At 63.1% G+C, this 21,992-nt stretch overlaps 1 protein-coding gene across 7 annotated transcripts; it reads left to right on the top strand.

Moving 5' to 3' along the window:
* The first annotated feature begins 1,570 nt into the window (after positions 1–1,570).
* Positions 1,571–21,839, top strand: ECE1 (endothelin converting enzyme 1). 7 transcript variants are annotated; one of them, XM_088136915.1, is made up of 18 exons: positions 1,571–1,901; positions 12,921–13,004; positions 13,142–13,283; positions 13,405–13,608; positions 14,376–14,500; positions 14,914–15,054; positions 15,148–15,213; positions 15,480–15,671; positions 16,281–16,423; positions 16,550–16,664; positions 17,042–17,152; positions 17,499–17,675; positions 17,773–17,876; positions 18,287–18,397; positions 18,773–18,840; positions 19,014–19,204; positions 19,363–19,458; positions 19,626–21,839. In XM_088136915.1, the coding sequence occupies exons 2-18, from the start codon at positions 12,921–12,923 to the stop codon at positions 19,800–19,802; spliced, it is 2,247 nt and encodes a 748-aa protein (XP_087993041.1). In that variant the 5' UTR covers positions 1,571–1,901; the 3' UTR covers positions 19,803–21,839. The 7 variants fall into 7 exon arrangements, with proteins under 7 accessions (XP_087993041.1, XP_087993043.1, XP_087993042.1 ...); XM_088136917.1 differs by lacking the exon at positions 1,571–1,901 and adding an exon at positions 3,448–3,603; XM_088136916.1 differs by lacking the exon at positions 1,571–1,901 and adding an exon at positions 4,031–4,400.
* The last annotated feature ends 153 nt before the right edge of the window (positions 21,840–21,992 follow it).

Consider the following 21,992-nt stretch of genomic DNA (forward strand, 5'->3'; position numbering starts at 1 on the left):
GAGAAGGAAGGCTGGCCGCCCCCCCACTCCCCAAGTCCGGCGGGAGCAACGCTGCCCTCTGCCGGCCGCCGGGCCGCCGCCTCTCGCCCGCCTGCCCCCCCGACGGCCGCAGAGGGTCGGGCGGGCGAGCGCGCCGGGATCGGCCTCGGCCTCGGCCTCGGCCTCGGCCTCGGCTGCCTCTGGCCGAGGGGGTCGCGGGACTCGGTGAACCGGGGCGGGGGCGGGGGCAGCGTTAGCTCGGCGGAGCCTCCCTCGGGGATCGCGGCTGCTGGCCTCACCGCGCGGGGTCCTGCCGGGCGCGAAGGGCGAGTGTGCGCCTCCGATGGAACCGGCCAGCCTCCCCGCGACCCTTCGCAATACTTCGCTTCGGTTGTGCCGAATTTTTCCGTTAGGGAAGTCTCCTTCCCTCGAATGCCGGACGAACACGAGGAAGCTATTCTCCGCGCCCCCCCGCCCCACCCCGCCCAAAGCCGGCTGCTCTCTGATTGGGTGAAGAAGGCTGGCCAGGTCCTTCCTCCCAGGTGAGGCTGCTTCTCTGGGCGGAGATCCTTCCCCGCAGCCCGAAGAGCCCGCAGGAGGAAGGGTCTGCCCCCCTCCCGCTCCCAGCCGCCTGGGACGCGGAGCCTGGCCGTGGGAAATAACGGGCGCCCCGCAAAAGGTGCCGCTTGCAGCGCTTGCCTCGGGCCAGCAGAGGGCGCCCTTGGCCAAGGAACGGGCTTGCCTGCGCGGCGCGGGGCGGGGCGGGGCGGGGCGGGGCGGGCTTCTCGGCGGCTCTCCAGTTGCCGAGCAGCGTGCCAAGGTGGGAAGCGGGCACCAGAGGATGCCCTTTGCTTCCCCATCAGCCCCAGAGCCGGCCAAGGTTCTTGGGCATCGCCGGGGGCAAATTTCAAGCGAGGCGCCAACCGCAGGCGGGATTTTCTTGAATGTGAGCGTTTTCTTGCTCTTCCCTTAAAGAGAACGGGCACGTGGCCACGGTTGGGTGGTCCTTTCTGGGGGTCTTATTCTGCCCGATCCTCGTGGGAACGGCTTCGCGGGCTCACTTGCGGGCTGCTGCGTGTGAGGGACCGGGACTTCCGGTGCTGCGGGACTTTGGACCCTTGGTGCCCCCTTGGTGGGAAATGCCTCCTGGGAAGAGCGGCAGCAGGTGGCCGCCTGGGCATCTGATCCTGCCCGTAGCAGTCCTCCCCGCGCCACCTTCCCGAGCGCTGTGGGGCGTGTTTGCCAAGGGTTGGAAAGATGCCAGGAGCTCCCGGGCACAGGGGGCGTGACAGCTGCCCAACTTTGGCCCTCCAGTGGTAGCCCTGCTTCAGGCATGCGCGCGCTCGCCCCCCCTGCTTCAAGGAAACGGTCAGAAGTTGCCAGTCTGGAATGGAGAAAATGCCAGCCTGCGGCTGCATAAGCTGTAAAAACAAGAGCAAGCTAAACATTAGCCCGGTAAGAAAACAACAGCTGTGTCCTCTTTCAACACACACACACGCGCGCGCACACACAGCCGTGAACCGCTTCCTCTGCAGCGGCCATTCCTGCTTCCTGGGACAGACCCGAGGTGGGGATCCAGAAGGGTTCTCCTCGCCCAGCCCCGCCAAGGCGGCCATCCGGGAGACCCCCGGAGCACCCAGGCGATGCGCTTGGGTGGGAAATGGCACCACGCAGAAAGGAGAATGCTTGCCTATCTGCCAGGCGTGGAAAAAGATCGTGGAGGTCCCTCTGCATCTGTCTGAACGAGCTTCAAAACATCCTTGGCTTGAGTTTCCTGCAGGGTTTGTCTTTGCAGCCATCCCGAAGACCCAGGCTCTCCGCCCCCCCCCCCTGCGGCTCTGGCCAGCTCGCCTCTGTGTTTGAGCATCTGGGTCCTGGAATAGGGGGCAGATGTGAAAAGCGAGGCAAGGCTTGTGCTTTGGGTGAGTTTGTGGATATTGTGCCACTGGGTCAGGGCCGGCTGGAGCTGTGCCAGCGCCCAGGAGCAAGGGGCGTCCCAACTGGCGGGGAGGCGGTCCTGGGGCCACATTTAAGGGCTGGCAGTTCCTCCCTGCCGCTCAGGAGGAGCCGGGGGCTGGGCCAGGCAGAGACGGGCCCCTCCAGTCTGCGAGAAGTTTCACTGGCCTTTGAGACCAGGCTGTGACTGCGTCTCCCATCATCCTTGACGGCAGCTCCAGCGTGGGGATCCTGATTTCGAAGGCCCTGTGGGGGCCTGCCAGTGCCTCCTTGGCAACAAATGGCTCACCGGTGCGTGGGCGGTGGTAGGAATTGGGCAAGGAGCTCCCAGGTCAACCCCCAGCAGGTCTCTGTTTGGCCAGGAAAGACCATCTCGGATGCTGGATGGCACAGCCGGTTCCCGCTTCCCCAGAAACTGCCAGAGGTGCAAACCTCAGCTGTGTTTTTGTTAGCAGTAGGAAGAGATCTGGGTGGGTGGGTGAGTGGGGGGCAGTTAAGCTGGACGCAAGAAGGCGGGAGGCCCCGTTGCCCCCGTTGCCCCCCCCCCCGCTAAGGAAGGCTCTGCCTCTGCCTCTGCCTCTGCTCCCATCCCCCAGAAACCCCCTTAGGCCTGGGAAGGCGAGCGAGTGAGCAAGCGAGCGAGCCCCTTTTGGGAGCCTTCATGGCCCAAGCAGGGGGTTTTCCCAGCCCGCTTCCCAGCACTGGGCCCCTCCTCACAGAATGGTGGGCGGGTGTTGCGCAACTTCCTGAGGCTTCCAGGATGCCAATAAAGTCGAACTGTTTCAGGGAAAGGGGAGCGTTTCAGAGCGAAAGGCAGAGGGAATCTGGGTGGAGGACCAAGCCTTGGGATGGCGGGGCGGGCGGGCGCCCCGGCGGCTTGTCCCGGGGCCGGCTCGCTCAGCGGCTGCTGCGCTGCGCTGCGCTGCGCCCCGCGCAGGTCAGGCGGAGGGCCCGGCGGCCTCGCCCGGCTTCTGCAGCCCCAGGACGCGCTTAATCCAGCCTTGGTGGGCCAGCGCGGGCCATCCTGAGTTCCTTGCACAGAGGGTTTACATTATCTGACTTGGTGCCAGCCCGCCGAGCCCCCTTGGCACCGCTCCAGCTCCCCTTGCGGGCCGGAGGGCGAGCACCGCTGGCGGCAGAGCGGGCGGCTGGCCCGTTGACCTGCCTGGGCTGAGGCCAGGCCGGAGGCCGTCCCGGCACCCGTTGGCAGCGGCGGCGGGGGAGGGACCGTTTCCTGCCGATGGGGGTCCGGGCGCTGACGCAAACGCCGGGCACCTCGCACGCACAGGAGGGGGAGGCTCCGGCCGGCCCCTCCCCCGACTAACAGCAGCCGGGTCGGGGCTGGGGGCGCGCGGGGTCCAGGCCGCCTCGGCCGGGCCGAAGCCCCGGACAGCGGCGCGCGCGCCCCGCCCCGCCAGGTGAGCCCCTCCGCGCACCTGGGCACCGGCGGCCGCCCGGCTCCCCTCCCGCCGCAGAAGTCCCGCCCCGGCGCCGCGGATTGGCCGCGCGGGACCAGGTGTGTCCCGCTGCGCGGCTGCGATTGGGCCGCGCCCGCGCCGCTCGGCTGCTCCGCGGCGGCGTCCTCGGGAAGCGCCGCGGCCGCCCCGCAGGCTGACCCAGGCGGCGCGGAGAGGCGAGGCGAGGCGGGCGGCGGCGGCGGCGGCCATGGTGAGTCGGGCGGAAGGAAGGAAGGCGCGCCCGGGCAGGGATGCCGCGCCCCGCTCTCGCGCCGGAGCCCGCGGCCCCTCCACGCGGCTAGTCCTCAGCGAGCGCGGCGCAGCCGGCGAGCGCCTCCGCGGAGCGGGCCCGCGGCTGCCGGCGCCCGGGGAGGCGGCCTCTCCGTCGCCGGCGCGGCGCGTCTCCGGGCGGCGGGGAAGCGCGGGGGGGCCGGGGCGGAGCCGCACATGCTCGGCGCCCTCGCGGCCTGAGGCGCGGCCGCGGGCGTCTGGGCGGGGGTCGCCGCCTGCCTCGGCCCGGCGCGGGGACCGCGGGGGAGGGGAGGGGAGGGGAGGGGGGAGGGAGCCCCGCCGCCCCCGCCGCCGCCGCCGCCGCCGCCGCCTCGCGGATGACGCCCCCCGAGGCCCCGGCCTCCGACCGCCGCGCCCCGGCGGAGGGTGGGATGAAGCCGGCGCGGGGGGCTGCCCTGCCCCCCTGCCGTGACCGAGCCCGGCGTCGGGTTCCCTCCGTCCCTCCCTGGGGCCCCTCAGCTGCTCCCCTTTCTAGGCAAGCCTCCCCCCAGGCGCTTCTTGCTGACTGGCCCCCCCTCGGCCCTGAGCGGCGGGATTGAGTTTGGGGCAGAGGGAGGGGGCTCCAGCCCCACCGGAGGCCGGCGCCTCCGCCTCCCGCCCCGTCCGCAGTGCCGGGATTCAGTGGGGGTCCCTGCTTCAGGCGCAGTCTACCTCCGAGGGTGCGTATCGGCGAGAGCGAGCCCCCGGAGGGTTTGCCAGCGGCCTGCGCCTGACCTGGTGGGTGCAGAGGGGGAGACGGGGGGGGGGCACAGCGTAAACTGCAGCACAACTTGGACTGTTTGATAAACCCGTTTGTGTGACCTTATTATCATTTATCCTTTCCTACTAAGTCAGCACCCAGCCGTTGCGCTCTCTGTACGGTCAGTGGATAGAAACAGTTTGGTTTACTGGGCCGCAGCTTTCTCACTGATTGTTCCCCCTGTGGCCAGTCAGCGTCAATATTTTCGGAAGGGCACGCTGGCTGCCCCTTGCCTGTCAAAAGACCCACTTCTCCCCCCGGGACTGGCCCCCTGCGGCCACCCTGTGCTGCTGGACCCGAAGGTGTGCCCGTCTGTCCATCCAGCGAGGGCTGCCTCGGGTGGGAGGCTCGCAAGCCAGAGCGAGCAGCGCCCTTGGGCCCCGGGCACGGGCCAACATCTGCCCAGCCTGGCCTCGCGTGCCTGGCCGGACCGGCACTCTTAGGAGAGGGCGAACGCTGAGGCCACCCCCTTCCCTCCCAGCCCTTTTCTCGCAGGGGAACAGGCCGCCTTCGTGACCTTTGCTCCCGGCTAGGAGCGGCGGAGGGGGCCGGGCGCGTCGGCCTCCCTGCCTCGGCCGGCCCTCGCCAGGACTCGTTTCCTCCTGGCGGCCGCTGCTTCCCAGGAGGAGGGGAGACGAGACGAGCCGTGTGGAAAAAGCTGGGAGGGCCGCAGCGGCGAACCCGGAGGGACCCGTCCTCTTGATCGCTGACGCAGTCGGTTGACGTCCGCTCACGTTGTGCCAGGAAAGGCAGAACGTCGGTTGGGGGGTGGGATCTGACCGCCAAGGCAGTAAACACAGCCGGTGAGCAGCTGCTTCCCTGGCTGGAGATGGGGCCCATCCGAGGGGCCGGGACAGGAAGGCCCAGGGAAGCCCCGTGCCGTCCTCGGCTTGGCCCTTCCGAGCGCCCAGGTGCGCTGGGAGCATCTTCCGCTGCCCGCCCTGAGTGGGGCGGGAGACGGCTTCTTCTCAGGCCTTCTGCCAGCCGGAGCCCCTGCCGTTAGGCTTTCCTAGCGGTTGTGTCCGGAGCGCGGAGACCACCGGGGCTTCCCGTTGACGGTCTCTAGAGCAGAGGCAGCTTCCGTTTGGATTTATGCTGGCAGCAAACTCCTGCGAGCGTTGCAGGAGGAGGGCCACAGAGCGTGGAAGCTGGTCGTGTGCTCCGGCCCGCAACGGATGGCACTGCCAGGCCCTTGGAAAGAGAGAGGGAGTGGGAGGGCTTTCCTGCCCGGGGTCTCTGGAGAGAGGTGGCAGGGAGGGCGGGCGGAGGGGCCTTCCTGGGTGAATCGAGGGAGGGACCCCAGCAGAGCTGCACCTTGGGAAATCCCAAGGGCGGGGGTTCCCTTGGCCAGCCCGAATGGCCCCTTTTCACCTCTTTAAAGGTTAGGAAGCAGCCCCAAGAAGTAATACAACTTTGCTGCATCGATAGGAGCCAACTCAGCCACAGCAACGTGAACGCTTGAGTGGGGCTTGGACCGGGGGGAGATAGCCCCCTATCTCCCCTTTCCCTGTTTGGCAAAAAGGGTGCTGGACGTGAAAAGCGTCTGTCCCGTCTGGGCGGCCTTTGCGACTAGATCAGGTCGTTTTGCCCGTTTCTGCCTTCCGAGGGGGGCTGGCAGCGACGCTGGTGCTGGGAACCTCCGGGGGCCTGCCGTTTCCTTTCCGCAAAAGCTGCCGGTCAGTTGAGGTGGCGTGGGCTCCTGTTCCCGGCTCTGGGGGGGAGCTGTGGTCATCCTGCTTCCAGAAGCTGAAAGAAGGTGGGATCAGGAAGACCAGGCCCCACCAGGGGAGGCAGCCGCACCAGATCGCTCCTCCCAGCGCCAAGACGACTGACTGGCCTGCCTTTTGTTCCCTCTGCGTTTCTCTGGTGGGCGGCCGGAGAAGGCAGGGCTCCACAGGCCTTCCCCTCCAGCGCTCCTGGTCCTGCGCAGGCCTGCTTGGTTTGGCTCTCGTGGGCACAGCCTTTGCGTGCTGCTCTGGGCCTGGCTGTGAGCCGGGTGGGTGGCACGGGGCTTCGCCTGCGCGAGGGCTGCTTCGGCGTCTCGAGCCGAGCCTTGGCGCCTGACCCGGGCAGCCCACAGGAAGGAAGGCAGGCGCCAAGGGGGGCTCCGGGGCCTGCGCAGCCTTCGGAGCTCCTGGAAGCCCAGAGCCTGGGCCCAGACGAGCTGGCAGAGAGGGAGGATTGGGGTGTCTTGCCCGAATCAAGGTGGGGCCCCTTTCCGTCTTGGGGAGACGCTGAGCTTGTTGAGATCCAGAGGAGGGGATCCCTTTGGGATCAGTTAGAGATCCTTTGGGCGAGGGGAGATCCTTTGGGCGAGGGGAGCCAGGGCGTGTTTTGGTAGGATTGCAAAGATAACATCAGAATTTAGTTTTGGGAAGCGTTGGGCAAGGTGGCTAAGTCTCCTCGTGGGCAGAAAGAGGCGGGCAGAGCTGTTAAGAACTGCCTCCTTAGCCATCCTGCGGGCATTGAGGAACTGTGGATCCGGCCTTTGGCACGGGATGTTACTCTACAGGCATCTTGCTGCTTTGGGGCAGGGGGCAGGGAGAGGTCCCTGTGTGGTAGACTTCAGCTCACCCTCTCGTCCGTAGCCACATGGCTCTTCTCTCACATCTCGTGGGGAGGAATTCCACATTTTAACTCTGCCCACCCACAGGAGTACGCATTCCGCCCAGTTCCTCGCCTCACTTGCTTTATTTTCAGGGCAGGTGGCTGCACCCGGCCGGTGCTCCAGCCCCTTCTCAACCCACGGGCAGCTGGGCCCTCGCTTTGCTGGGGCCATGCGTCAGTCCCGGGGATGCGGTGTAACGCCGGGGCCATGCATCTTCTGCTGGTCGTCCTGGCTCCACCAGGTTGCAGAGAGCATTTCCTCTTGCGCAATGACAGAAAAGGACGCCCGGGCTGCCTCCCCCACAGAGCTGGGAAAGGGAGCTGGTCCAGATGGAATGGAGCCCCGCCGGCATGTTGCAATGGGAGCCGAGCAGCCTGTTCTCCGGCCGGAGCGAGAAATCCGGACAGGAAGTGATTCAATCCCAGGAACGCCCCTGGGCCTCGTCGTCCAGTTTCCCTCACGGCTGTGCGCTCGGAGTCACGGGGCCCACACTCCCCGTTTCGGGATGCTGAAGAGGTTGGTTGGGTTTCCAGCTGAACCGGATCTGTCCTTTCTGGGGGAGGCAGGAAAGACCCTGTGGGGCCGGAGCCCCACAAACGAGCCTGCAGGTGAGGGCGATCCTCGGCTGCACCCGCTGTTCCTCCGCTGACCTCCTGGCCGCCGGGAAGCCGGTCTTCTGGGGGCCCCTCTGCAGAGTCCCCTGGCTTTGGTTGGATAGCGAGGGGGTGGTCTGTCTGGCCGGCTGCCATTTCCCGGGGCTATGGAGGGTCAGGGCGAGGATAGGTGAGATGCTGGCCGGAGCCCTGCCGGTGGGCGAGGCCTGTCCTGAGACGGTACAGGGCCACTTCCCATGGAAATCTCCCTTTTGGCGCAGCGTCTTTCTTGCCAGGAGTTTGTGGGGCTAGGAAGGCGCTGGCTGAATCTCTGAGGTGCGGAGGATGCTGCGGGGCGATAGAGGCTCTCTCACGACAGGGTGGGCGTTTCCGGACGGTGCTGGCAGGAGTGGGAGAATCAGGTGGCTGGGGCTTCTGGGCGCTGGAGTCCTAACCCACGGGAGAGGGCTCGGCTTTTGCGTTCACCGAGAACGGAGTCTCCCCTCCCTCGGCCCCAAGGCGGCAGGTGGAGCCGGGCAGGGGCCCTTGTGAGAAGCTGATGCTGGCTCGGGCACAGAAGGCCGTACCTTTTAACGAGAGGAGCAAATTGCAGAGTAACTTCGGGCGGCGTTTTTATAAACAAAAGCAACTCACAGATACAGGTTTTATTCTTTAGCAGCGGGATCTCGGTTACCCTTTAAAGTGTGAAGGGACGGGCACGCATTTGAGAAAGAGCTAAAGCGGGCTCGGGAGACCCTGCCACTCCTGGGGCGTGTGGTCAGCCCCTGTTCTTGGGGGTCCCTTGGAGAGGAGGGTGGGGTAGCATAGGCGGCATTGAAGCGGCGGTCGTGAGCAAAACGCTTTGGAGAGGGTCCGCAGGGGGCAGGCTTGTTGCAAGCTTTGGCATGTTGATGGGGCAACCCGTGGTAGCAATTTCAGTGTTTCAGTTTGCGTCCTGCTCGGCCGTTAGGGTCCTGCTAGAAAGGGGGTGGCACTGGGTTTCCTAAACCGAGAAGGCACGCCAAGGGCTGCTGCGCTGGGGCGCCCTTGACGAGTGCCGGTGGTGGCTCTTGCGAGGGGCAGCGTGTTCCCCCGGGGGAAGAGGCAGGGCCCCTTGACCCCCACATTCCTTGCTCCCAGCAGGAGGGCCTCTTTGGGGTCAGAAGTCGCATTCCCCTTGTTTCAGGGGCTGGAGGGGGAAGCGGAGACTGGAGGCCCATCAGGAACACCCGGCGGGCGTCTCCAGCGTGTCTTTAATTTGGAAGGGGCAGCCGGGCGAGGTGCCTGGCAGGGGCTGGGGAGGGGGTGGGAAAGCCTGGCCCAGACAGTTCAGCTGGGCGAACTGGGTTCGTCCCCCCCCAGGAGATGGTGAGAAGCAGGTTGTGCTTTTGCCTCCTCCCCGACACCCCCCCCCGTCCCCATGTGTGTTTGTGAGCACAGATCTAGTTTGTTCCTGCCTTCCTGGAATGGTGGAGTGGCGTGCCCTTGACGGCCTGTAGCTTGCTCTCCCTTTATAACAGCGTGGACTTCAACTCCCAGAGTTCCCTGGCCACCCTGCTGACTGGGGAATTCTGGGAGTTGGAGTCCACACGTCTTAAAGCCGCCGAGACTGAGAAACACTGCTTTACGGGCTCCAATCTGACCGAGTGGGAGGTGCAGAGTCACACAAATGCCACGCACGGGAGTAGCGGTCAGAGGAAGATGCTTTGGGGAAAAACATTACAACTTTAGGGGCCCTCGTGGTGAGCGTGTCACGGATGGACTTGGATAAATCTGGAAATTTCCAGGGGGGGCCAGCCCTACTGGGGGAGAATCTGATGCACCCGTTTTTCCTGGCAGCCCGTTTCCACTGTCTTCCAGGGGGGGTTATTTGGGTGTCGGGGGGGCGTGTGTGGTGGTGACGGGAGGGCCGGCTGCTCCAAGGGATGGTGGGGCCTCCCTTGACGCTCTGGCTAGAGTCAGGCGTTCTAGCTGTTCTTGCCCAAGCAGCATTCCTGCCTTGTTTACCCTGTAAGAAGATCCACCGGCGGTGCAGATTGGCTGGTGAGGTGCAACCAGAAGCCGTTTCGCCGCCCCGCTAACGGTCAGGGTGCGCATAACGCTGCCGTGGGCAGGGAAGGTCTCCTCTGGCACAAAGCATGGCCATCTCGAACCAGAGGGGAGCATGGCATGGCCTTGCCATCTCTGCCCGCTGAGCCCTGAAAGGCCTTGGGCTGAGGGCGCCCCAGAAGGCGGGCATCTCCCGTGGCCAAGGGCAAACACTTCTCTGACCCTGCCCAGCCCCGCCCCGCCCCACCTTCGCTTGGCTCCCCTTGTCTCTCGAACGCGGGACGGTTGCGTGCGTTTGCCTCGTTCGCTGACCGAGTTTAGTTTTCTCCAGGCAGCCGGAGCAGGTAGCATATGGCCGGGGGGGAAGCATTCGCCCTTCCCTTGCGGAAGGAATGGGGACGGAAGGGAGGTGGCCCTGGAGTCACCCAGCCGCCTGGCCTGACTCGCGGAAGTGGTGAGGGCAGGGATTGGAAAGGCCTCCCTGTAAACAAGCTTTGCGGGCTGGTTCCTGGGAAGAGCCGCGGGGGGGGGGGGGCTGTTTCGCATCCGGCACAGCCAAGCAGGACCCCCACTGGGAAGCTCCTAGCGTGGGGCAGGGCGACTACGAGACCCCGGAAGGCCTGCGGCTGTTCTTCCTCTCGTGGGAAGGGAGCATCTCTCCTCCCGCAGGCAGCCCGCCTGGAGGTCTGTCTCTAGAAAGCCTGAGAGCTTTCCAGGGAGAATTTCAGCCTGCAGTTCTCCAGGCTGGTCTATGCATCGCCCTGAGCCAGCTGGGGCTTATTAAGGAGCAGATCATGGTCTCGTGCAGAACCCGGAAGAGTTAGGGTTGTCTTGGGCGCTGAGAGGTATACTGCTCCTGATAAGGAGGCTTCATCAGACCTCTGCCACGTCCAGTCTTCTTCAAAGACCCACCTGAGCCGCTGTCTCTTCCAGCTAGAACAGCCCTCTGGGAGCGTGTTGCATCTCGAGTGTGTGTCGGTACATGGATGTACCTCTGAGTTAGCGGGATGTGGCCATAGTTGGGTTGGCGTACAAATCTGGCATAAAGCCAGGGCCAAAATGTACCCAAATGCCCAGTGTTTCCAGGCCACCTGGGGAGGACACATGGGAAGGAGGAGAATGAATGGCAAAGCACACGGGTTAGTGAATGAAAGGGAAAGAGATCTCTTGTCTGTCAGGGGAAAGGCTGGGCAGATCTACGCGAAGGTGCCCTGCTCTGGTGGAGTGGCACCGAAGTTGTGCGTTTGCTGATGAGCGAAAGGGCTGAGATGTGTGTCAGAAAGCATGAATCAGCGCCTTCCCAATTGTGGCAGGATCCCACAGGTGGGAAGTGGTTGCACGTTCTGCTCCGGTGAATAGCGGGGATAGAAGAGCCGGGGATGAGTTTGGGGCAAAATCGTGCGATGTTTTGAATGAACGGGCCCAGGGAGAAGGCCATTCTGTTAGGAGGCGTGAATGGGGAGGAAAATGCGACGGTCGGGCAGAGAAGGGTGACTGTTGGGCAGCGCCTGCTTGGAGAAGGGGGATTGAATGGGGGATTCAAGCACGGGACTGTTCACTCGCGAGTAGGAGAAAGGAAGGGGTGAAAAAATATCATGGAGTTCATTGTCGGTCGTAGAAGATTGAGAGAATCCACGAAGGATGCAAGAGTGGTGAGGGGTTCGGAATGTGGGGCGGAATATGGTTGGCAGCGCCAAGGATGAGTCTTGGGAGAAACGGGCATGGAAGGGAAGCGTTCATTTCCCTCCTTGGGCGCAGAGATGGGAAGTTTCAGCGAATGCAAGGCAGCGTGCGAAGACAGGGAGCAGAAGTAGGAGGGCATGGGAGGAGAGGAGAGGAGAGGGGTGAGTGGGCGAAGGGGGTTGGTGGAAGTGTGCTTTAGCTGGGCTTCCTTTTTGGCTGGGGGCTGGGGCTGGCTTCTTTTCTTCCCTCCCTGCCCTTTGCAACTCTTCTGAGCCCTGAAAGCAAGTAACGGGACAGGGCGGGCATCGGTGTCGCCGGCCCCCTCGGGCTGCACCCCCAGAGCGTGGGGCCGGGGAGGCTGCAGGGTGGCGTTTTGGGGCTGGGTGGCTCCAAGCGGGAAAAAAGCAGGCCTGGGCAGACGGTGCCTCTCGAGTGCCGGCCTTGGAGACGGGCTGCTTTGTACCAGCCCCAGGCGCAACCGGCCCTGCAACAGGAAGCCGAGGAGGACAGATAAGCCCGTCTGACGCTGCGCCAGGAGCCGGCGAGCTTGAGAGGCTCGCCTGGGGAGATGGAGGGGGGTGCCATGGGGGGGACTCTGATTTCCTTGGGCTCCCAGCGAGCCCTGCCAGCAGGGAGAAGGTGGCTGGGGGCCACTGGGGAAGCGGCACTTCGGCTTTCTGCCAGCGTTGCCCCTTTTGGCGGCTCTGGGCCTAACCGGGGCTGTGGGGCTGGGGGCCAGTGGGGTGGGAGCAGCGCTGGGTCGAGGCTGGCCTGGCCTTGGGCAACTGAGGCCCCCACCACGGCGGAGCCTCTGATTCAGCTCAAGGGTTGGGGCTGCCATTTGCCCCTCGGATTGGCACTGAGAGGTCTGGCTGTGCCTCCGTCTCTGGGCGACGGGCATCTGCAGTGGGCGAGCGGGCAGGCAGGGCCAGCCTTGCTCTGACTGCAGAGGGGAGGAGGGCAGGCAGGAGCCGAGGAGCGACTGTGGGCCAGGCTTGCCAGGAAGAGCATGTCCAGAGAGGAATGTGGCTTCACAAACCCCGGGTATCCGCCTGCCTCAATGGGCTTCCTGTTTTGGGGCTCCCGTGCCAGCCCTTCCTTTGCGGAAAGTCGATCCCTCTCCAGCAACCAGGGGGAGGGAGGTCCCGGGTGTGTTGGCCATGTGTGCTGCGGAGGGGACCTAAGGCGAGGAAGAAAGTACATACCCCCCTTTGACGGGAGGGGCGGGCTGGTTTGCAGTTGGGCTTAAGTGTTTCGAGGTATATTGCTCCTAACAGTCTTAATCGCAGAGCTGTGGGAAGACCTTGCAACCCGGGAACAGATCCCCACACGTTGCCCGGGGCTTCCCCCCTCTCCCCTGGCTTCCCAGGAGGAGGCTGCGGGCCCACCTGTCCTCTGCCGCAGGTGAACTGGTGGCTTTTGGCTCTCTGGCTGTGGCCTCCATCCAACAGCCCGGCGGTATGTGTTCCACCCCAAGAGGACCTGTGGGCCCAGGTGGGGCGCAAGAGCAGGATCTGGGGGACGGGGACATGGAGGTGCTGACTTCCTTCTTCTGCCCTTGTCAGATGTCCACGTACAAGCGAGCCACCCTGGACGAAGAGGAGCTGGTGGACTCCCTGGAGGGAGAGATCTACCCCAACGGGGTCCAGGTGAGAACAGGCTGTTGGCAGTTTAGGAGGGAGGGCAGCGGACCCCCTTCTGGCAGAGGGCTTCCTGGGTCGCAAGCCCACCTCCTTAAGGGCCTTGAACTCCCCCCCTTGACGTCTTCTCCTTTCTTCTCCCCCAGGTGAACTTCCGTGGGCCAGGAGGTAGCAAGGGCTGCTGGGCGCAGCGGACCCAGGTTGAGAAGCGTCTCCTGGCCCTGGTGGTGGTTCTCTTCCTCGGCCTCCTGGCCTGTCTATCCGTCCTGCTCTTCCAGTACCAAACGCGTGAGTCCGCTGGGCTGTCCGCCTTGGCTGCCCCCGGCCAGCCATGTGCCGTCCCCCTCCTGGCAGGCCTTCCCCCGCCTCCGCCCTGCTTTGACCGCCGGTCCCCTCTTCCTCCTCTCAGGGCCCTGTCTGACCGAAGCCTGCATCTCGGTGTCCAGCTCCATCCTGAGCTCGCTGGACCGGACTGTGGACCCCTGCAAAGACTTCTTCAGCTACGCCTGCGGTGGCTGGATCAAAAGCAACCCCATCCCAGATGGCCACTCCCGCTGGGGGACCTTCAACAAGCTTTGGGAGCACAACCAGGCGGCCCTCAAGATCCTCCTGGGTGGGTGGACCTCGGCTGGGGACGGTCCCCTCTTCCTGCAGCGGGGCTCGCAAGGGGACACTGCTGCTTTTCCTCGCCCTGCTCTCTGGGGGCCTCCAGCCTTTGGGGGAGTGAAGGAGGCAGAGCCTCCAGCCTTGGGCTGAAGGGGGCAGGGGTGAGGGGTGTGTCAGACCCACCCCTCCTTGGAGGTTGGGGGAGAGTTTCATGCTCCCCATCTTTGTGGGTCCTTGGAGCGCAGCACTTGAGAAGGCCAGGGACCCTGGTAGAACTGGGAGGGGTCCTCCCTGCCTTTCCGCAGCTTTTCACTTCTCTTCCTGTTCCCAGCCCAAACCGGCTTCTGGCCTGTTGGTCTGTCTGGGCCTCTGAAAAGCTGGTCCCCCCCACCCTGTTTTTCCCTGTTTCCCCAGCCAGATGTTTCTCTTTGGCAGTTTGCTCCTCCAACGGGAGCGCCTTCTCCTCCCCTCCATGAATAATCCATAGCAAAGCTTTCAAAGCCGGGGCGGGGGCTCTGCAGGGTCTCCTCCCAAGCTCTGTGGGGGGAGAAGCCCCTCGAGAGAGGCCTCCCCGTGAATGAGGGGAAGATTCTGGTTTCTCTCCAGCTGAGCCTCAAACAGATCCCAGATGTTGGGAGGGTGGGGTGGAAAGGGGGCTGGAAGGAGCCCTGCTGGGTCACAGTCGGTGCTGTGGGGAAGGACCCGGGGGGCAGGAGGGGGCCCAGCTGGCTGTGGCAGGCTGGAAAGGGGTCACCGGGTGTTTCCTCTCGGCAGAGAACACCACGGCCCCGGCACTGAGTGAGGCCGAACGGAAAGTGCAGCGCTATTACCGGTCCTGCATGAACGAGAGCAGAATCGAGGAGCTGCAGGCCAAGCCGCTGGTGGATCAGGTCCAGAAGGTAGCGGGACCGGGGGGCTCGGAGCAAAGGTCTCGCTTGGCCCGCAGAATGGAGGCCTCGCGGGGGCAGAAGCAGCGGGTTCCTCCACCTCATGTTGGGATGCCTTGGACTACAGCTCCCAGAACTCTCAGCCGGCCCTGGCTGGTCGGGTTCGGAGCGTTGGGAAGCATAGCCAAAAAGCCACTGCCAACTCAGACGTGCGTCTGCCAAGTCAAGAATAACTCGGCAATGGAGGCTCTGTGGGAAGTTTCCAGTCATTCTGGGGCGAAGTCTCACACCTTAGTATTTTTCGGCGCGGGCGACGAGAAAGCTCATCTGGGTGGCGTTTTGCCGCGTTCTTGTGTTTCGGGAGACAGCCGCTGGCTTCGTGCTTAACCTGGAGGGGCTTTTCTTTCTCTCCCCCTGCCCCCCAGCTCGGAGGCTGGAACGTCAGTGACGCCTCGGACAGCTTCAACCAGACGCTGCTGGAGCTGGTCGCCCGCCACCACCTCACCCCCTTCTTCTCCATCTACGTGAGCGCCGACTCAAAGAATTCCAGTAGTAACATCATCCAGGTGGGGGGCCCTCCCCAAACCGCCTGCCTGCCCTGCCCTGCCCTGCCCTGCCCTGCTGCCCACGGTCACCCCTCTCTCGCTGCTCTCTTCCAGATCGACCAGTCGGGGCTGGGTCTGCCATCCAGGGATTACTATCTCAACAAAACCCAGAACGAGAAAGTGAGTGCCCGTCTCCTTGCCCGGCTCAAAGACACCCCCACTCTCTGAATTGTGGCGGGCACAGCCGCCTCCTGCTCAGTGTATCCTCGGACGCTGCTGGATCTCAGCCGCTCATGCTGCGCGTGTTACAAGGCCTTTGTGAGAACAGCCGGGTGTGAGCGGGACTGAGGCGTCCCACCAAGATGGCTGGGCACGGCTTCTCCTGCCCGCCTGCAGCGTCTTTCCTCGGCCGAGCCAACACAGCGCCCCTTTCCTCGGTCCTGCAGGTGCTGGCCGCATACTTGAACTTCATGGTCCAGCTGGGCCTGCTGGTCGGCGGAGGGGAGGAGGCAGCCACTCGGCAGCAGATGCAGGAAATCCTGGACTTTGAGACCACCTTGGCCAACATTACCACCCCCCAGGAGAAGCGCCGGGATGAGGAAGTGATCTACCACAAAATAACTGCCGGGGAGCTCAAGGTGAGGCTGGGGGGCTGGGGCTCTGGGGGGACCCGCCATCAACCCTGCGCCCAGTTGCTCTTGGGTCCCTCGGAAAGGGTGCGAAGAACTCCGGCGCCATTCCTTGGGGTGGAAAAGTTTGCCAAACAGCCTTGCAAACGGGGCTGGTGGCCCCCAGCTCTCTCGGATACGTTGCCTAAAGACGAGTCTTAAAAAGACATAAAAGCAAAGTCAGACTCCCTGGAGCCCACCTCAGCTGTGGGGGACCCATGGACAGGTTTTTCTCGGCAGCGGGACAGGCCGGTCCTTCCATAACTGCCGTCCAGGAGGACTTCTGCAGCTTCCTGGCCTGCCCGAAGCGCAGCCGGGTCCTAACCCGAGTTCTGAGATAGCCCTGCCTGGGGGTTGCCCCCCCACCGCTGAAGCGCTTAGAAATAAAAGCTGCGCTTCGGGCAGTGACGGAGCAAGAGTTGCCTCCGGAAGGTGTTCGCTGCAAAGTTGCGTGTGGAAGAAAGGCAGGAAGGCCGCCCTTGCTTTCAAGAGGGAGGTGGCTGTTCCTTCGCTGGGCATCCTTCTGAAGATCCGAGCTCTCCCTCCTTCTCTCCCCACTCCTCTTTTCTGCCCCGAAAGGACCTGGCTCCGGCCATTGAGTGGATGGCGTTGCTCAAGGAGATCTTCTACCCGGTGGAGATCAACGAGTCAGAGCCGGTGGTGGTCTACGCCAAGGAGTACCTCGAGCGCATCTCCCTTCTCATCCTGAATGCGGACAAGCGGTGAGGGCAGGCAGGACCCCTTTCTTGGGAGCCAGAAACGTGAACCGGGCGGGAGGCACGGGGCTCGAGGGGCCCTTGGGTGGCGAAGACCCTGCCTCTCTCATTCGCCCTTTTTCGATGCCCCAGGGTGTTGCGTAACTACATGATTTGGCATCTGGTAAGGAAAGGGGCGAGTTTCCTGGACCAGCGATTCCAAGACGCAGAGGAGAAGTTCCTGGAAGTCATGTATGGGTCGAAGAAGGTGAGCGCAGGGCGTGTCCCTGGGGGGCGCTCGCCAGAAGGACCATCCCTCCCATGGCTCCTGCTGGTGGCTCTGGAGCGCCCTCTGCTGCCCGCTCTTGCACCTCCAGTGCCACGCCCACCTTTTCCTCTCCCGGTGGGTGGGTGCAGTGGCACCCTTCGGGCACCACCTGGCAACGCTGCAGGTGAGCCAGCCAGACCCCCCTTGTCTCAATTAAAAGCAGCAGGTCCAGGGAAAGAACAGATCTGGGCACAGGGGCTCCTCCCACGTTAGGTGGCATGCTGTTAGTGGCAGGGCCAGCAGGCATCTCCTGGTGCTCAAGAGGGCAGCTGGAGGGCAGAGCTGATCTCAGTGACCGGGACCCCCTCCCTCTGCAGACCTGTGTACCGCGTTGGAAGTACTGCATCAGCGACACGGACAACAGCCTGGGCTTTGTCTTGGGCGCCATGTTTGTGAGGGCCACATTTGCCGAAGACAGCAAGGCGATCGTAAGCACGTCTTCTCCTCTCCCCCAGCCCCGCAGCTGCAGGGCTCTTAGAAAGGGGGGCGGGGCGGGGACCCCAAGCTCTCAGCCTCTGGGGCTCCATTCAGCGGCACCGGCTTCCCCTCGAGCAGGTCGGGGCTCCCCATCAGGAGGAGCAAGTAGACCCCTCCCCTTTCCTTCCTGGGGAACCGCCCCCACCCTTTCTAGACCAGCCGTGCTCGTCCGACTTCAGAAACGCAGATCGGACTCTGCCATCCTTTGCGGGGTCCTTCTCCAGCTGCCCTGGGGAGCTCGGACTGGCTGCGTCCCCTGCCAGAGGGAGGGCCTCCTGAGCTTGCTCTTCCTGCCAGGCTGAGAAGATGATCCTGGAGATTAAAATGGCCCTGGAGGAGAGCCTGGCCAGCCTTCGGTGGATGGACGAGGAGACTCGGCGGTCGGCCAGGGAGAAGGCCGACGCCATCTACGACATGATCGGCTACCCCAAGTTCATCCTGGATCCCAAAGAGCTGGACAGGGTGTTCCACGACGTAAGTTACTCCAGCCATGCGGGGGGGGGGGGGGGGGCTGCGTGGCTGGACCCCGACTAGGCAGGCGGCTGGATCTGATGAGGCTCCCTCTCGGCAGTACGAGCCAGTGCCCGACCTGTACTACGAGAACGTCATGCAGTTCTTCAACTTCTCTGCCCGAGTGGCTGCCGACCAGCTTCGCAAGCCTCCGAACCGCGACCAGTGAGTAGGAATCGCCCAAGAACCATCTTCCCCAGCCAGATCCTGGAAGCTCCTCCACCGGCCCGGCACGGCTGGCTCTCCAGGAGGCCACGAGGGGGAAGGGTCAGCGTCCTTCCCAGGACCAAGGTCCTCAGGTGAACCAGAAGGTGCTTCTGGCACCAGCTGCTACGTTGCACACCTGCAGGGTCTCTGCTGCTGCCCCCTCGGCACGGGTGCAACTGTTTTGGGGTCCACGCCTGGACCGCGGAGTTGCCGTTGCTGGTCTGTGTGTGGCGCGAGAGAGCAATTCAGAACTGCCCACCCAGAAGGGAATGGGGAGGAGGGAGCTTATGGGGAGAGCTGAGCCACGCAGGCTGGCCCCTGGTCTGCGTTGCTCCTGCTCTTGCCCTTCGCTTTGTTGTCTTCCCCAGGTGGAGCATGACTCCCCCGACCGTGAACGCTTATTATTCTCCCACGAAGAACGAGGTCATCTTCCCGGCGGGAATTCTGCAGGCTCCGTTCTATACCCGGAATTACCCCAAGTAGGAAGGCGTCTCTTGGCTCCAGGGGTGGGGGGAGGCGGGGCCTGGACAGCTGAGGGGAGTCCCTCCTTTAACATGGCCCCCCAATGGGCAACAGAGGATTGTGGTCCCGGGGAAGAAGACAGACGTGTCCCCTCCCCTCCAGGAACCGCACCCGCTGCCCCTTTTGATGACCAAAGGCATCGGGGTGGACGTCCCGTGACATCCTGGCGCCTCAGCCGACGTCTCCTGGGGCCTGGGTGACGGGCGGACTGAACCGTGTCTAAATGAAAGAAAATGATTTAGATGGGAGGCGCATGTAAGGGCATTTGAGAGGGTGAAAGGTGCATCGTGCAGGCAGCGTTGTGACAGCTGTTGCTCTGGGTTTTTTTACAGGGCCCTCAATTTTGGCGGAATTGGAGTCGTTGTGGGTCACGAACTGACGCACGCCTTTGACGATCAAGGTGAGCCCTCGTTGCGCCTTTGCAGGAAAGCTGGTGACCCTTTGTTACCCTGCCGCTAAGGAGGATCTGGGTGGCAGATCCCTTCAGGCGACCTTGGCAGGCCTGGTTCTCCTGGCAAGCCAGAGGGGGCGGTCCGGGTGCCCTTGTTGGTGTTTACTCCCTCGGCCTGGCAGGACGCGAGTACGACAAGGACGGCAACCTGCGGCCGTGGTGGAAGAACTCCTCGGTGGACGCCTTCAAGCAGCACACGGAGTGCCTGGTGGAGCAGTACGGCAACTACTCCATCAACGGGGAGGCTGTGAACGGCAAACACACCCTGGGGGAGAACATTGCCGACAACGGGGGGCTGAAGGCTGCCTACCGGGTGAGTGGAGGGGGCAGCCCTCAACCGGGCACTTCTGGGGGCACGGCCTCTCCTCTCCCCCGTGGGGGGCCTGTCTCCAGCCAGTGGGGAGCTCCTGCCCGGCTTCTGGCACGGGAGCACAGTGGGCATGGCTCACTCTGCCCTCTTCTTTCCCGTAGGCCTATCGGAACTGGGTGAAGAAAAACGGAGAGGAGCCACCTCTGCCCGCACTTGGCCTCACCAACGAGCAGCTCTTCTTCGTGGGCTTTGCCCAGGTGGGAACGGCCTCCTGTTCAGCCCTCGACCTGGTGGCGGGGCGGAGGCACTCTTGTTAAAGCACAAGGCTTCTCTAGCCCCCCCCCCGGGCCGATTGAGCAACCCCCCCTTCCCCTGCCTTAGTCTTCCCCGCTGAGCCCGGTCTCTCCCCCGCCCGCTTTCCCAGGTCTGGTGTTCGGTCCGCACTCCGGAGAGCTCCCACGAAGGACTCATCACCGACTCGCACAGCCCTTCCCGCTTCCGGGTCATTGGGACCGTCTCCAATTCCAGGGATTTTTCCAAGCATTTCCAGTGCAAGCCAGGTTCCCCTATGAATCCGCCGCAGAAATGTGAAGTTTGGTGAGTTTTCCTCCCCACGGAAAGAGGGGACGCCAGAACATGACCCAACCAGGACCACCCTGTTCTCCGCTTCCTCTGGCATAAGAAGGAAAAGGAGGCCTCCTTTTCAGGGGTCCCTTAAACCCCCTCGCTCTTAGCTGGAAAGGGCCTCTGGATGACCTCTTGGCCGAGGAGGTTTTTCCGCTGCATCTCCCACGGACTGAAAGTGTTTGGGAGGCACGCGCCCGTTTTCCGTGTACTGATTGATACGCACATCGTCCCTTTCTTTGGGGAGAGCCGAGCCCGGGCTCAAGGTCTTTTGCCACTTTTCCAAAGGGAGAACCTCTTTGTCGCTCAACCGAACGCCAGCCTCGCCACAGACACGCGGACACGCAGCGTTTTGTAAAATATGCTGGGGAAATTATTTTTGGAACCTTGCAGAACACTGGAAATTTCAGGGGAAAATGAATGGAATGCTGTATCTTTCTGTCTCTCTCTCTCTCTCTCTCAGGAACAGATGGGAAAAGGCGTTATTTTTTGTATGTGCAAGATGGCCCCCTTGATGGGGGAATGGGGCTGGTATCTCCTTGGGCTTGTGAGACGCCCTTCTGGCTTTGAGGCCGGGATCTGCTGGATCCCTGCAAGGCGCTCGGCGTCCGGCGCGGGGTTGTCCTCAGAAGGCTGCGCAGTTTGCCCTGTCTCTCGGCTTCATCTTTCCTTTCGTGAGCTTTTCCGTTTCGAATTAGAAGAGGGCAGAGCTCCAGAGTTAAGCAGGTGCCACGCTAGGCTCCCCCTCCCCCAGAAATGGGTGCCTTCAGCCCAGGGGTTGTCTGAGCTGGGTTTCCTCTATTGCCCGTTCTGGCTGGAGATGGGCAGCAGGTGTCTTCGTAGGCAGGTCCCCTGCGGGGGAAACTCCTCGAGTTGGGCGGGCCGACCTCTAAGGTGGGGGGCGTCTTCTGGACTCCTCGCTTTGGACTTGGGAGCACAAGGGGGGGCTGGATTTCTGGGCACAGGAGGGCGTTACAGAAGAGCAGATGCTGAGCAAACCGGTTCCCCTTCTGGACTGCTTGGCACCTGTGGAGTGGGGCTACCCCGAGGGGGTCTTCAGCTCCTGGGCAAGGACTGAGTGTCACTGTGGGGGTCTGGACCCCGACAGGAATCCTCCAAGTGCCTTAATGCCAGCAAAGCATTAGATGCTTCTGGGCTGCGTCCCAGCCCTCGTTCCGCCAAAGCTGGCACCTTTTATGCAGAGGCTCGCAATGGAGCAACCCGGCTTAAATTCCACAGTAGGGTCATCATCCGGCGACCAGCTGGTTTCCCACTCTGATCAAACAGAGAGAACGCAGGGCTCTTCCGGGGGCTCCAAGCGGCCTCATCTCTTCCTTGCTGGAGGTTTTTTGATGTGGCCTTAGAAGGGGCTCCCCAAGGGGTGCAGGGTTCTCCTATATCAGCTTTCTCCAACCAGCTGCCCTCCAGATGGGTTGGATTTCAAGAGCCGCCATCCGTGCGCAGCACAGCGCAGCCATGAAGCCCAACCGCGCTGGGGAAGGTCGGGTTCGGGATAGCCGTGAAGGGAGCCTACTGCCCCCACACCCCCACGGGCATTGCAGGGACGTTGAGCGCGAAACAGATGGTTTCAGGGCTTCCTTCTCCTCTGGTGCAAACGTTGGGTTTTCTCCTCGTGCTGCTCCCGCCTAAAGCTGAATTGTATCCAGATGTGCAGCGTGCCTCGGGTAATCGGATCCAACGAGAAGGCACGCCAATGGTTTCAAGATGTGCGGTTGAGGTTTTAAGGCGTGGAAGGGGGAGGATTCTGCAAAACAGCTCTTCTCTGGGGCTCGCAACCCTCGGGGGGGGGCAGCGGGTTGAGCATTTAGCTCAGGAAAGAGTTTTCTCACACGAGAGGGGACTCGCCTTCTTTCTGACAAAAGGGAAGAAAGATCTGCAAGGAATTTGTGCTACCCCAACTATGGATTCGTTTTGCCAATTTGTTCTTTATTAACTCCCTGCCTTTGGAGAGGACTGTAATTTTGAAATAAACATCTTTTATCACGGTTTGAAACGACCGGGTCCCTGCTTTTATTTGTGTGTTTTCCGAACTCGATACCTCTTCTGACTTTGTCCCGGTTGCCCTGATTTCTCGTCTCGTAGTTAGTTCAGTCCAGCCATATAGGAGAGGTGTTACCCGAGAAGAGGAAGATCGTTTTCGCCAGAG

Source organism: Python bivittatus, unplaced genomic scaffold, assembly GCF_059951505.1.
Source record: "Python bivittatus isolate LINGU-HERP-01145 unplaced genomic scaffold, Pbiv_v1 ctg000090_np1212, whole genome shotgun sequence".
Taxonomy (NCBI): Eukaryota; Metazoa; Chordata; class Lepidosauria; order Squamata; family Pythonidae; genus Python; species Python bivittatus.

Excerpts from the sequence above, each read along its gene's own strand:
- ECE1 (XM_088136917.1), top strand. Across the intron at positions 13,284-13,404 it reads GCTCTTCCAGTACCAAACGC|GGCCCTGTCTGACCGAAGCC; the intron begins GTGAGTCCGCTG and ends TCCTCCTCTCAG. Across the intron at positions 18,398-18,772 it reads TATACCCGGAATTACCCCAA|GGCCCTCAATTTTGGCGGAA; the intron begins GTAGGAAGGCGT and ends GTTTTTTTACAG.